General features: G+C 42.7%; 1 protein-coding gene across 6 annotated transcripts in view; it reads left to right on the top strand.

Moving 5' to 3' along the window:
* LOC144507991 (SRSF protein kinase 2-like) overlaps positions 1-15,966 on the top strand; it is a 200,438-nt gene that overhangs the window by 172,369 nt on the left and 12,103 nt on the right. For 5 of the 6 annotated variants that reach the window (XM_078235671.1, XM_078235668.1, XM_078235673.1 and 2 more), the window contains 4 exons: positions 3,248-3,348; positions 5,693-5,800; positions 10,991-11,060; positions 15,621-15,713. In XM_078235671.1, the coding sequence (XP_078091797.1) occupies positions 3,248-3,348; positions 5,693-5,800; positions 10,991-11,060; positions 15,621-15,713 (372 nt within the window). The remainder of the gene's footprint in view (positions 1-3,247; positions 3,349-5,692; positions 5,801-10,990; positions 11,061-15,620; positions 15,714-15,966) is intronic. The other variant, XM_078235672.1, reaches the window with a different exon arrangement.

Here is a 15,966-nt window from a genome sequence, read left to right as displayed (position 1 = left end):
CTCTACCTGGAAGAACGTAAAATCTTGCAAGAAGACATATGGAACATTTCCCCTCGTCATCGCACGTGCATGCAATTTCAAGATTGGCAGGCGTGTGTGCGAATTGGATGTGCACTCACCAACAATTAAAGGACCAATTAAGGCCTTTAAAAGTCCAATTGATAATGATTTTATGCTGCCTTTGTGATTCTTAGCTTGTTGGGGTTGGGGGGGGCATTACGTTGGCATTACGTTTCTTGCATTTCCTCATCTGAGGGCAGGATAAAAAAACCCTCAGGGCAGTTTCTCTGTGATAGAGTTCATGTGAGTTTGGAGTTTAGCTTGAGTTTACTAGTTATCATTTAGCATTTGAGGCGTGACTTTCAGTATTTCAGGACTTCCCTGGAAGGTTTTCCTGAGGGTTGGAGGACAGTGTTTCATCATTTGCACGGCACTGGTCCTCTTCTTCTGATCCAGTGGGGTTGGTGTGTTATGCTGGTAGGATCTCCTCTGAAGAGGAAGAGAGCGACAGGAGGAAGAGGAGGCGAGGTGAGTGCAGGCAGAGACCTGTAAGAGGAGAAGCACGGGCTCAACTGGTGCAGGACCAGCAGGGAGGCCAACGTGAGAGGGGATGCCGAACCCCCGATTACCTAGTGTCTAGAGAAGACAGGCAGCGCACCAATAGTTCCAGATGTCTAAGGTCCAGTGCTACAGGAGATTCCGCCTCTCCAGGGACACAGTAACATCAATTTGTGGCATATGTCCCGAAAGCACCTCCAACAGCATGAGTGGGTAACCCCATGCCAGTGACTTAAAGGACACAGTGGCCCTCAACATCTATGTTTCCAGTTCACTTCAGGACTCTAGGGGAGATCTGTGCAGTGTCACTAAATCAGCCCCACACATCAGTCAAGCTAGAGTCTGATGCCATCTTCAGACTTGCCCTCATATTCATCAACTACAAACAGACAAGCCAGGGGAGCGAGCACGAGGATTTGCAACAATGGTTGGGTTTCCCTGCATCCCAAGGTACTACAGATTGTGGCAAGTAGCCATCAGGGCATCAGCATAAGAGCCGAAGTCTTTTATCAACAGGAAAAGGTACCATTTTATGTATGTGCAAATTGTCTATGACCACAGGTCATAGATTCTGCAAGAATGTTCCTGTTATCCAAGGAGCTCTCACAATTCATACATCTTGTGGCACCCCCAGGTACCGAGGCTGTTTATGGCTCCTGGAAGTTTGGATGGATGACTCCTGAGTGACATGGGCTATCCATGAAGAGGTAGCTGATGACCTCACTCCAACACCCAAGAACAAGCAGAGAGATGCAACAAGAGTCCTGCATCCACAAGAGTGGTGATGGAGAGGACCATTGAGCTGCTCAAGATACGTTTCCAATGCCTTGACCGATCCAGAGGATCAATGCAATATTCACCAGAGTGTGTGTCTCATAGTTGTTGCAGCTGTGCCCTGCACAATCTTGCTCTGACAAGGAGGGAGCCAATGGAGGCTGAGGAGAGTGAGCCAGAACCATAGGCCAGGGAGGATGACTCCAACAATGGGTCTGAGGATGAGCCTGCGAGCTCACAAAGTGAGGACTTGGGGGTGGACGATATGAACATTCAAGGGGACAGGGATGTGAGGGATGGATTGATGTGGCAAACGTTCAGCGAGGCATGGAGGCCAACTCAATCCAATGACAATGTCTCGCTCGCAATAAAAATTTCCTTAAGAGCCTAGCCCAGAAATGCTTTACCACACACAGTAGAGAGAGAGAGACTAGATGCCTCATTCAGCTCTCACACTAGCAGTGACCTCCAGAGGTCATAACTGGTATGCTGGCTTGCAGGTCCAGGCATAACCCCGGAACCCCAGAGGGTGTCCCTCAAGCAGCCTCTCCACAAGAATCGCCACTCTGCCAATGGAGGACATGCACTCGGTGTTCAGGGTTAATGCAGTGCTCTTGTTCCACATGGGCTCCTTCATGTCAGATGCCATGACACGCAGATCCTCATAGATCTCTGCCAGATCTTCCCGTCCATCCCACTGGACAGAACACATCTGTCACCTGATGGATATCTCCAGAGGCTTGTCATCTGCCTCCGACTCAGTATGGTCCTGATCTCCAACAGTGCTCCCAAAGTCAGGGCATGGGGCCCTCTCTGCCTCTGTCATATCCTCACACAAGTGTAATGTGCTTTCAGCATTGCACTATCTGCAGAGGTGATGACCTAATGCCCACCGATGGGTGAGTATCTATGCTGGTGCCTGGTACTGAAAGAAAACATGATGCGGGTACAGCAGCAATGTCATCCTGGGTGCCTGACAGGGGGTCTCCTCTGGCTGGTGTGGTTGGCTCATCTGTGGAAGGAAGACAACATTGGTGAATTCACCCATCATCATCACTATACATGCAGGTGGCCTTGGTTGCTACTTCAGTCTAGGTTCCTCAGTCAGGTGGGGCAGACTTCTCTTGCCATCAGAATGTTGCACCTGGCACTGACCACCGACACTGACAGGCGCTCATCTGAGACGGCAGTGAGGGGGGAGGCACTTAGCCCACCCAACTTGGCTTCCTACTTTCCATGGCTTCCTGGTGCTGCTGACATTTCTGGACAGCAGTAACATTATTGCTTCTAAGCCACACAGCTCCCTCAGTCTTCCCCAAAACTCTTGGCAGACTTCTGGGAGTAGCATCCTCTGGTATTAAACAACCACACCAGGTTCTCATTGGACCTCGTACCCAACATGTTCCCACCCCTACCCACACAGAGACCCAATCAGCAGGTATGTTGCATGCTGGGTGAGACTTAATTGGCCACCCATCCAGTGTAATATCGCATTAACAACATAATCTCGGGCAGGAGCAGGTTTCGGATCTGCTCCTGCACTTGCCTACTTCGGGCACACCCCAAGGGTAAAATTCAAGCCAAAATTTTGAACACAGCTATGGTGTGAAGGAACCTACTTAAAACAAATAATTTAGAAAGAATTAAAAGAAAATTGTAGTTGTTATTTTTAAAAAATATTCAACATTGATTTTCTTTTTGAGTGAATATCTCCACACTTGTTAAATTAATTTCTTGTGGCTACGACAGTTGTTCAGCAGTACGTATCACTTATTGCACCACAGATTACGTGTGTGTGTGTTGTATGTGTGTGTTAGTTGAACAACATGGTTTGTGGTGCCCACTCTTATTTTTTTGGCAGCAACATTAATATTTTGTCCTTGTATCACCAGAACATGATTTTTCTATCTTACAGTAAAAGTTCGGGCAGCGGACTTGCTGGTAAATCCACTTGATCCAAGAAATGCAGAGAAAATTAGAGTTAAAATAGCTGACTTGGGAAATGCTTGCTGGGTTGTAAGTACATAATGTTTTCTGAAATGTTTAACTTTTGTTAATTGACTGTGCTGGAAATTAATATTAGGAATAGTTGAATGAGTGCAGATCTTTTTTTAAAAATGCTTTCAATGTGACGTGTTAAGAAACAGAAATATTCTATTAGTCTTATTTCAAAATCGCCTGAACTTGGTATTGATTAAGAGACTGGCCAATGTACCATTTCTCCAACATGGGCTACTGTGCATACATTGACATTGACCTGACAACAACAACGTATTTAATAAAATATTTCAAGGCACTTCACAGGTGAATTATAAACCACACAAGGCAATATAAGGGCAGATGGCCAAAAGCTTGGCCAAAGGGTTACGGATTAAGGAGCACCTTAAATAAGAAAGGAGAGCTAGAGAGGCAGGAGAAATTCAGAAAGATTTCCAGCGCACAGAGCATTGGAAACTGAAGGCACAGTGCCAGTGGTAGAGTAATTAAAATCGAGGATTTTCATCAGGCCAGAAATAGAGAAGCACGGATATTTTGGAGAATTATGGGGTTGGAGGAGATTGCGGAGATGGGAAAGGGCAAGGTTATGGTTGAGAATTTTAAAATTGAAGGCATTGCTTAAACATGTGACAATGTAGGTGAATGGAACTCGGTGCAAGTAAGGACAGAGAAAGCAGTTTTCAAGGGTAGAATATGGGATGCCAACCAGGTGTGTTTTGGGAATCAAGTTTGGAGGTAACAGACATGGATGAGGTTTTCAGCAGCTGATTAACTGAGGCAAGGGCAGAGTCAACAATGTGACTGATTGAAAATGGGCATCCTTAGTGATGACATAGGATGTGGTCGGAAGTCCATTCCAGGGTCAAATATGACATCAAATTTGCGAACAGTATAGTTTAATTTCCAATTGTTCCCATATTCTCTGCATTACAACTGACTACACTTAAAAATACTTCACTGACTTTAAAGTACTTTGAGATGTTTGGTGACATATAAATGCAATTTATTTTGAACTTAAAAATGCATTTTTGAAAGGGAGATTGGGAAATATTCATGACTTGTGAAAAAAATATTTGGATCTGCATTGCTTAAACTGAAATTATGTTTTGTCAATCTGAACAGAACTTGCATATTAGGAGCAGGAGTAGGCCTTTTGAGCATTTCTCCTCCATTCAGTAAAATCATGGCTGATCTGATCATAAAATCACAGAATCTTCATGGTCCAGGAGGAGATCATTCAGCCCATTGAGCCAGCACTGTCTCTCTGAGCATTCTACCTAGTCCCATTCCCCTGCCTTATCCCCGCAATCTTACATATTCTTTATTTTCAGTTGGCAATCCTCGATCAAACCTGCCACCACCACCCTCTGAGGAAGTGTGTTCCAGACTCCAACCACCCTCTGGGTGAAAAATCTTTTCCTCATATAATTTCTACTCCTTTTGCCAATTATTTTGAATCTGTGCCCTCGAGTTCTTGATGTTCTTTGAGTGGGAACAGTTTCTTACCTTGTACTTTGTCCGTACTGTTTACGATAACTCTACCAAGTTTTCTCTCAGTCTTTTCTCCAAGGAAAAAAGTCCCAACCTCTCCAATCTATTCTCAAAAGTACAGTTCTTTATTCCTGGAATCATTCTCTTGAATCTCCTCTGTACTTTCTCCAATGCTTTCATATATTTCTTCAAGTATGGCACCCAGAACTGGACACAGTACTCCAGATGAGGCTTAGCTAGTGTATCATCATAGCCCCCAACTTCGGGGATTTTCACATTAACTTCATTGCAATGTTAATGTAAGCTTACTTGTGACACTAATAAATAAACTTTAAAATATTTAAACATTCCCACCTATCCCCATTAACCTTTGACTCCCTTGTTAGCTTTCAAAGCCCAATTTTAAACTGAAATTTCTACTCCACAATTGTATTTCCTTTTGCTTTGGAAAGACTAAGCTTGGTTGATGCAAGCTAAAATTATTTTTTATTCAAAGCTGAGTCGGATGGATTTTTGATGGACAAGGGAGGGTTGTGGCGGGGGGAGGGGGGGGGAGGAGACACAGGAAAGTGGAGTTGAGAATGCAGTCAGATCAGCTCTGATCTTATTGAATGGTGGAGCAAGCTCGCAGAGCCAAATGGCCCACTTATCTAAGCAGATAGTATGCTTGTTATATAATGAAATTGGTCTTTGGAAGTTCAGTCAAATATTAAGAAAATCAGCTCTATTTTTTATGTGATGGGTGCAAATGTTTAGTGATGTATCAAATCATTTTCTTCAAATCTATATTTTATGTTTCTGTCATATGTTTTGTAATATAGAGCAAACAACCTTTGCTACATCTTTGTTTTGCAAAAAACATTTATTACAGCATAAGCATTTCACCGAAGACATCCAAACAAGACAGTATCGATCAATAGAAGTTCTAATTGGTGCTGGGTATAGCACACCTGCTGATATATGGAGTACAGCCTGCATGGTAAGCTCAGAATTTTGCATTTTAATTAAGTAAATTTTCAAAGAGACAATAAGCAATATATTTCTTCTGGCCCTATTTTATGTTAAATTTTGCAGCATAATTTATGTGATGGTGTAACTTGAATTAACCAGACCATGCCAGGAGTATCAGCTTTGTTCATTGGAAGCATATTCACTTTAAGTCTGTAGATTGTGGGCTCTATCCCTACTTTAGGTAGCTGAATACAAAATCTAGACTGATGCAATACTGTGAGAATACTTGAGGGGATGCTTCATTGTTAGAGATGCATTCTTGCATAAAATAGATAGAAATGCAGCAAGAGAAAGAGTAAACCAGAAACCTTTGTCACTGTGGTCTACTTGAATTATGTTACAAATTCATAGAAATCATAGAAACCCTACAGTGCAGAAAGAGGCCATTTCGCCCATCGAGACTGCACCGACCACAATCCCACCCAGGCCCACCCCCATACCCCTACATATTAACCTGCTAATCCCTCGAACCTACACATCTCAGTACACTAAAGGGCAATTTTAGCATCGCCAATCAACCTAACTTGCACATCTTTGGACTGTGGGAGGAAACCGGAGCACCCAGAGGAAACCCACGCAGACACGAGGAGAATGTGCAAACTCCACACAGTGACCCAAGCCGGGAATCGAACCCAGGTCCCTGGAGCTGTGAAGCAGCAGTGCTAACCATTGTGCTACCGTGCCGCCCCCTTAATTGTCTTGCAATCTCAAACAAGATTTAGAAGTAGTAAAAAGCATACCTCATCTGAGTGTGATTTAGGCTATAAACCGATGAACAAGTATGTCAATGAAAATTGTTCATCGATAACAAAGACACTAGGACAATGTGGGTTTACAAAATCTATCCAATCCTGGCATGGTCTGGTCACCATTCTTCTATTCGGGGAGATGTGACATCTCCACATCATGACCACCATTCTTCTCTCAGCCAAAACTAACAAAAACAGAGTAACACGTCATTGATTTCATTTCACGCATTGGGCCTTGCTATTTGCACAAAGGCTGTCACTTCTGCCTGTAAAACTGCATAATTCATTCATTGAGCACGCAGAGCTTGAGATTGCCCCACCAATATAATGAAGAGCAAAAATGCAAGTTTGTTTGATCTTTCCTTAGTTGTAAAACAACATGAACCTGCTTTGTTTTGCAAATAGTCAATTAAGTTAAAAGGAAGTGCGTATATACAAACACTACCCCAATGCTTTTCCGATTGAAGTGTATCAATCTGTTGTCCGAGTACAGCCTTCATAAGAATTGTACTTGCGGTATTCAGCATAATAAATGAGCTGCTAGGCTTAACAGGATTCAATCTTCCATATCTTGGAAAAAGTGGAACTTGCAATTACATGCTGCTTGAAAAGCTAGAAACTCCACCTACAAAATTGAGGGCAACAACTGCATGAGAACACCATCGCTAACATATTCCCCTCTGTGTCACATATTGTCTTGATATTTACACATATCACCATTAACTAGTCATTATTGGGTCAATATTTGGGCGGCACGGTAGCACAGTGGTCAGCACTGCTGCTTCACAGCTCCAGGGACCTAGGTTCGATTCCCAGCTTGGGTCACTGTCTGTGTGGAGTTTGCATATTCTCCTCGTGTCTGCGTGGGTTTCCTCCGGGTGCTCCAGTTTCCTCCCACAGTCCAAAGATGTGCGGGTTAGGTTGATTGGCCATGCTAAAAAATTGCCCCTTAGTGTCCAGGGATGCGTAGGTTAGAGGGATTAGTGGGTAAATATGAAGGGATATGGGGGTAGGGCCTGGGTGGGATTGTGGTCGGTGCAGACTCGATGGGCCGAGTGGCCTCTTTCTGTGCTGTAGGGTTTCTAAGATTTCTAAGAATATCCTCAACTCCCTACGTAACAGCATTTTGCGAGCAGCTTCCTAATGTGAACTTCCATGATTTGAGAAGAAGGTCCAGTGCCAACTTCTCAAGGGCAGCTCAAACAGGCAATGAATGCCAACTTTATCAGTGGCATCCACTTCCTGACTATGAATTTTGAAAATACTCTCAATAGTTTCCAATAAAACCTCGCATGACATAATTTCAATAATCTCGTGTTAAATTGTGTATCTCTCCAGATTCACTGCCAAATTTTCAGACCAGATCTTGAGGTACTCAGACAAAAATAAATTGGGGGACATGGTTTAAGCTGAGGGTCGGGCGAGGCAGGGCCTGATTAAGCTAGCAGGGCTGGCTCCACAGAGATTGGGACACCATCTTTAAAGGGCACCTCAATCAGAACTGAGGTGAAAGATATTGCATTATTAGATTGTGCCTTAGGGTATAAATTATGAAATTTATAATGACTTCAATTTCATACAGATAAATATTAATTCTAAATTCAAGGAAGTCTACATATTTGTGACTGAAACTGCATTCTTGTCACAATGGTTGTAAAGACTGGGGGGTGATCTTACCATTGTGCCCTGCTGGCCGATGGGTGGGGTGAGCCGGTAAGATTGCGAGAGAGCCAAGAAATCAGGTTTGCACCCGATTTCTCACCTCTCGTGATCTTACTGGCTCCGGATATCCGGTGCGATCACCTTTGTGCTGGTTTCCGGTGCGAGGCTGAATAAATTATTTAAATTGAGTTAGCATATAATTTAAATTAAATTAGCGAACCCTGGACTCAATGGTCCGGGCTCATTTGCATGTGTGACCTTGCCAGAAAAGTTCTGTCCGGCGAGAATTACAGCTGGTCCCCAGCAACGGTTTAAGCCCTGCCCACTCCCCCAACAGGCAGAAATCAGAGTTCAGGATTTTTTAATGCACTTAAGTGCACCCCGATGGCCAGCCCTAATCACTGGCCTCCCATCCTCTGTCACTGATCCCAGTACAGTATGGCAGCAGGGCACCCTACCCCCACCGATCTCTCCCCCACCCCCAGGGACCCCAGCCCCTCTGGCCCCACCGCGTTGGTACTGTCTGACACCCAGTGGGCAGTGCCAGGGGGCCTGGTTGGCACTACCAAGCTGCAATACCCAGGGGAGCACCCCCCTCCTTACCCCGACCTCCTGGACGGGCCTCCATGCCCCCCCCCCCCCTTCACTCCAGCGGGGTCGGGCTGGAAGCTCCCTACTAGTGAAGTGCTGTTGTAAACTCTGCTGGAGTGAAACACTCCTGGCGCGGGTGGAGTTGCTAGCGGGTCCGGAGACTTCATCCCGGGCCTGCTATGATATGTTAACTATTTTGAAAGCAGTGTAATGTATTCAGCTCCACGCCGATATCTGGCGCGGGACTGACAATGCTGGAAATCTGGCTGGTGGAGATGCACGGCGGCCGTGGCACCCACAGGAAGCCCGTTACAGCCTCCGCTCAAGCCTCCCAGCAGTGCAGCAGGCTGGGAGAATCGCACCCCAGATTTGGACTCGCTGATAAAGCAAGACTCTCCGAAACTCTCCCGTTTTCACGCTCGTTCTGAGCTTAGAATTTTTTTGATAAGTTCGCCCCCTTAGTCAATGCATTAACTTTTGAGTGTAAAGTTTGATTGCTTTTTAAGAAGTAGGAATGATTCTAATCCCTGCTTCCTTCAGTCAAACTAAATTGGGGATTATCTTCTCAGAGGCTTCAGCCCATAATATCCTGTCAAATAATGGTGTATGGTTGAAAGCCCTCACCATTATTTATGTGCAAATACTACAGCAATGTCAGATAAGGGCCAAAATGAGGTTAAACATGATAATTAAAAATTATTTGCTGCTCCACTGTGATCTTTGTGAAATGGCATCTCACTGGCTGCCTCACTATTGAAATGATTTTTACAGCATGAAGTTTGCATGGTAGATACAAACTAAATTCACCACAAAATGTTGTGTCATCCATTTTTGGTACTAACATTAACTACTACAAGTCTCATCAAGTTTTAATTGTTGAAGATTTTATAAAAATGTTACATTTTACCTTTTTTTATAACCTTCTCTTTGAGCAAAAAAAAAGACAATTTTTATTTCCCTCTTTCTGTACCTGACTTTTGTTGTTGAATTTGCACATTCTAACTTACATTTCCTTCTCAGGCAAGGTGGTGGGCCTGGATAAAATGTTCTTTCGGAGAATCGGTGCTGACTCGATGGGCCAAATTACTATTTTTCTGCACTATTGGGATTTCTATGGTGATTGGTTAAGGAGATACACTGTAGCTTGCCCTGCTCACTAATGTCCCAGGTGCCATTTTCCCTTTCTGCAGTTACCAGCTTGATTTTAGCTACTTGCTATGCAAAACATTTAAAAGCTTAAACGTGCAAGAGAAAGTCTAATTATTCATAGGATCCCTATAGTGCAGAAGGAGGCCATTTAGCCCATCAAGTCTACACCAACTCTCTGACAGCATATCTTACCCAGGCCCTTCCCCAAACCAGATCCTCGTAACCCCACACATTTACCATGGCTAATCCATCTAAACTACATATCACAATGGCGGATACCATTAGATGCCCTGCTACAGCAAATAATGGGCCCTAATCTAAGTGGGTCTTCCGGGTGAGGTGGCCCAACATGATGGATTTCTAACTGACTACTTTTAAACATGTCTCATTGAAATATCTGTTTGTATTGGTTTGAAGAATAATAAATTGTAATTGTATATAAATATATAATTTGAAGAAACGACTTCCTTTCTTTTCCAGTTTTTCTGGGAAATAGAGCAATTCATTTTCAAATGTGACACGTTTTTTAAAAAAGTGTAAATGTTGCTAAAGGTGGCTGGCTTGTTGTTTCAGGCCACTATTTGTATTTCTGAGTAGGTGCTGAAACATGAACTCCCTTCTATAACTGTATCTCTCTCCTTACAACACGGAATCGTGGAATTGCTGGAAACCAAAGTTAGGTGAAGAAGATACTATATATCTGTGCCTAGCCTCAGAAATGTAATGTGGATTGCAGCTCCGATTGGAAGGCCGCTGCTTCAAAATGAGCTTTCAGACTAATTAAACAGATTTTTGTGAGTTTCTCATAAGAGTGTGTTTTTAAACTGAATACACAAATAAGGCATTTATAAGTGGATGTTCTAAGCATTTCATTATATAGTTAATACATATTTTGCATTTCAAAGCTTAGCAACACTTTCTACTGAATCAAAGTAGATAAATATATCTTTGACTGACTGCTGTATGGGATGTTGCTTTATTGGATCTTTATTTTATACCCCTAAAAGGCCTTTGAACTTGCAACTGGAGATTATTTATTTGAACCTCATTCTGGTGAAGACTATTCCAGGGATGAAGGTCAGTACATGCCTAGTTGAAATGTTAACTTCAATAGTTTAATTTAAAACCTCATGTTGAAAGTTAATTCCCAAAGATCATTTCAACACCAAATACAATTGTATGGTTTTCTGATTCATGCCTTCAGCACATTTGTCTTTTTGCTGTTGCATCTGCTTATTCATCATCCATTAGTTCAAAACATGATTCAAATTTAAGGATTATGTCTTAATAACTGATGTTGATAGCAGCTGTTACTTTGTTGCATAAAGTTCTCCCCAATTTGATAGTAGCTATAACTTTTTAGAAGTTCTACTTTTCGTAATGATTCAAATTCACTGATTTAATTTGTGACCAAATGGCTGCAGTCCCAACGGCCTTGAATTTGTATTTTGGATGATTGCTGAAGAATTGTGCAGCAGTGAATGGTAATTCCTATGAATGTTTATTCTGAATTATTAATGTAGATACAGATATTAATTTTTAAAGTGTAGAAATTTGACTTTCAACCCCACAGTTGGAGGAATAAAATGGTAAGGAAATTGATATAAGTAACATTTCTTCAGTGTTACAAGAAAAAAAAGTAATTAAAACCATTTAATATTTTTCAAATTCAACATTCACAAAGAAATAAATAAAATGTCATTCATTGGTTTGGTGGGTATGGGAGAAGAATTCTTAGACACATAGTCCATTAATAGTTTGGAGTTAGTTGGTTTTATCTGCAGCTAGTTGGTTTTGCCAACCGGTTATGGAGAAGACTTTATTCTAAGTGTACTGAGGTAGCAGAGGCTCAATGATGCTAGAGGACTGGCAGACAACTAATTTAATATCTAGGTTTAAAAAGAGAGACAGAAAAAAATAATGGAACTATGGTCTTTTAAATTAAGTTTAGTGAATTAAAAATATTTGTAATTTACAACATCTAGAAACCTAAAGTATAATAGGAGCACTATATGACCACACATTGGATTCATCGCTGTGATCAAACATATGGAATCCAGGAACAATTAGCAGAATCAACAGCAAGCTGGCTATAAAGCAAAACAGAGGTAGCAGTTACTCCGACAGGCAGATGGGAAGTGTTGTTTCACAAGGATCGGTGGTGGTCCAGTACTACTCACCAAATTGGAAGTACATAGAACATAGAACAGTACAGCACAGAACAGGCCCTTCGGCCCACGATGTTTTGCCGAGCTTTATCTGAAACCAAGATCAAGCTATCCCACTCCCTATCATCCTGGTGTGCTCCATGTGCCTATCCAATAACCGCTTAAATGTTCCTAAAGTGTCTGACTCCACTATCACTGCAGGCAGTCCATTCCACACCCCAACCACTCTCTGCGTAAAGAACCTACCTCTGATATCCTTCCTGTATCTCCCACCACGAACCCTATAGTTATGCCCCCTTGTAATAGCTCCATCCACCCGAGGAAATAGTCTTTGAACGTTCACTCTATCTATCCACTTCATCATTTTATAAACCTCTATTAAGTCTCCCCTCAGCCTCCTCCGCTCCAGAGAGAACAGCCCTAGCTCCCTCAACCTTTCCTCATAAGACCTACCCTCCAAACCAGGCAGCATCCTGGTAAATCTCCTCTGCACTCTTTCCAACGCTTCCACATCCTTCCTATAGTGAGGTGACCAGAACTGCACACAATACTCCAAATGTGGTCTCACCAAGGTCCTGTACAGTTGCAGCATAACCCCACGGCTCTTAAACTCCAACCCCCTGTTAATAAAAGCTAACACACAATAGGCCTTCTTCACAGCTCTATCCACTTGAGTGGCAACCTTTAGAGATCTGTGGATATGAACCCCAAGATCTCTCTGTTTCTCCACAGTCTTCAGAACCCTACCTTTGACCCTGTAATCCACATTTAAATTAGTCCTACCAAAATGAATCACCTCACATTTATCAGGGTTAAATTCCATTTGCCATTTTTCAGCCCAGCCTTGCATCCTATCTATGTCTCTTTGCAGCCTACAACAGCCCTCCACCTCATCCACTACTCCACTAATCTTGGTGTCATCAGCAAATTTACTGATCCACCCTTCAGCCCCCTCCTCTAAGTCATTAATAAAAATCACAAAGAGCAGAGGACCAAGCACTGATCCCTGCGGCACTCCGCTAGCAACCTGCCTCCAATCCGAAAATTTTCCAAGGGGGCATAACTATAGGGTTCGTGGTAGGAGATATAGGAAGGATATCAGAGGTAGGTTCTTTACGCAGAGAGTGGTTGGGGTGTGGAATGGACTGCCTGCAGTGATAGTGGAGTCAGACACTTTAGGAACATTTAAGCGGTTATTGGATAGGCACATGGAGCACACCAGGATGATAGGGAGTGGGATAGCTTGATCTTGGTTTCAGATAAAGCTCGGCACAACATCGTGGGCCGAAGGGCCTGTTCTATGTTCTATGACTTGAAGTTGTGCATTTTGGTAGGAAGAAAAAGGAGGCCATATATACACCTAGGGAAATTAGAGTCTAAATGGATTAGAGAATCACAATTCACCAGAAGTAACAATGCAGGTTGATAAATCCATTTAAAAAGTAGCATAATTTCTAAGAGATTGGAATTGAAAAGCAGGGAATTGAAAACATAGTTGTAAAAAACTTTGGCTCGGCCACACTTCCAGTATTGTGCATAGTTTGATCTCAATATCATGGAATATAGAGGTATTCAAGATGGTGCAAAAATGATTCACGAGGATTATGTAAGAACTGACAGGTTATACCTATTAGGAAGTATTGAACAGGTTAGGATTATTTTCTCTAGAAAAGGTTGAAAGGGACCAAATAGAGCTCTTTAAGGTTATGGAAAGTTTTGATTGGATAGAAGTAGAGAGGATGCTTTGTCATGTGGGGAGGCCAAAACCTGGAGGCCATATGTTTAAGAATATTAAAAACACCAATGGGGAATGTAAGAGAAACTTCTTTATCCCGAGAGTGGTTAGAATATGGAACTTGCTACCACAAGTAGAAGTTATAATGAATAGCATAATTACATTTAAGGAAAAGCTGTAAGCACACAGGAGAAAGGAATAGAAAGTTGGGGGTTAGACAAAGTAGGGAGATGTTTGAGCGTATCATAAGCACTGTGCATGGAAGAAAAATATTGGGCCACAACTTCCAAGCACCATACTGGGGGCTACCCCAAAGATGCACTAGGGAGCCCCCACCCTACCCGGACGTTCCCAGGTAAGGTTTGCACAGCAATTGCCCAAAAGTACCAACTTCCCCAGAGCAATTTCCCTGCACTGGTAACCATCCAAAAATGAGATTTTAATAGCAAACATTGGGTGGTTCCAACTGGGTTATATCAATAGTTACACAGAAAAAGTTAGAAGAATTAAAACCTCTCCTAACTTCTGGGTAACTATTGCACAGATGCAGAGTGCCCCTGCCCCCTTGCCAAAAAAATGGGATCCACCAAACCACACCCCCCCTTCCCCCCCACGCGCGCGCACAAACCCGGAGGTGGCTACCCCTGACTACCACCCCATGGAACTTCTCCACCCTTGTGGGACTGCACCCCTCCCACGGGAATCCCCATAACCATGGGAATTCGTCCAAAGGGACTCTTACCCCCTTTCCCCAGTCCCTCTCGAGGACTGACACCCCACCTCCTGCCATCCCTTGTCTGGAGGCATAACCCGATTTCCCTCTTCAAATCCTACCCACTTATCTTATATATTCACCTTCTCCTGAGCCTGTAAAAGGGTCTTTAAACTTGCCTGATTTACGGCAGCTGGTGCCTTAAAAAAGGGAGCATAGTCTCTTTGCACCCAACAGAGCTGCACTCAGCATTAGGCCCGGGGATGTGCCACATTGCACTGCCTGGATCTCACCCGGCCTGAGTCGGAATGTTGGATGAGTTAGCATTTTTTTTTAAATGTAAGGTTAAAAAAGAACCAGAAGTGGAATGGCAACCTGACTCTTGACTGCTCCTCCAAGGAAGTTCAGGCCCTTTATTTTGTAAATACTGCAGCTGTGATTAAAAGTGTTTTTTTTCTATTAAAATAATAAAAGACCAACTAATGTACACAATAGATTTTTTTTAAAGCTCATAACACGTTTGTTTGAACATCTTATTTGATAGTGTTTGTTAAAACACACCTTTTGCTTTTACAAGGTGAATTTGTACATTACTTTTTAAAATACATTGGCAGACCTACCTGCCTCTGATACTTTTTAAGTGTTGTGATGTCTCTTGATATTTGATTGTTGAAGTAATTTAACACTATTTTCTTTTAAACTTTGAACGTTTGATTATTAATTTCACTGGTGGTGTTCATGTTTTCATCTGTGTTCCAACCTTTTCATTTCCAAGTCTATTTGCTTATCGCACCCCCTTGCAGTAGACCCACAGGCACAATGTCTTCTAAGTCTTGCAGCAGGTTATGATGCCGTAGACCAGATTTAACCTAAAATCTTCTGCCGGGGATTGCTGCAAACATGGGTGATTTGAATCTGCTTTCCAATTTTACTAATTCCAGTTTCTTTTCCTCTTTTTATGTCCCACCCTTTTCCTTCCCTGTCCTTACCCACTCCTGTATCCTTTTTTCTCTCCCTCATAGACCACATAGCACACATCATAGAGCTGCTAGGCAATATCCCAAGACACTTTGCTCTTTCTGGGAAATATTCTCGGGAATTCTTCAATCGCAGAGGTAGTACCTCTTCTCTTTGGAAGGTCCTGTAACACAGACAGAAGTGGACAGAGGTTTCCATGGCAACTGAATTATAATATTTTGTCCAGAACTTTAGCTAAAGCTAATGTTTGATGTAACCAGTGGGAATGTCAGTGATGAAATTTCAAAGTAGTCTGCCACTGAAAACAAATATAATGCAGATTACAACGATCTGTTGCTGCAAGTGTATTTCCTGCACTGTAATCAGTTTTAAATTGTAACATTGCAGAAT

Source organism: Mustelus asterias, chromosome 19 (assembly GCF_964213995.1).
Source record: "Mustelus asterias chromosome 19, sMusAst1.hap1.1, whole genome shotgun sequence".
In the NCBI taxonomy this organism is placed as follows: Eukaryota; Metazoa; Chordata; class Chondrichthyes; order Carcharhiniformes; family Triakidae; genus Mustelus; species Mustelus asterias.
This window is presented reverse-complemented; position numbering and strand designations above follow the sequence as displayed.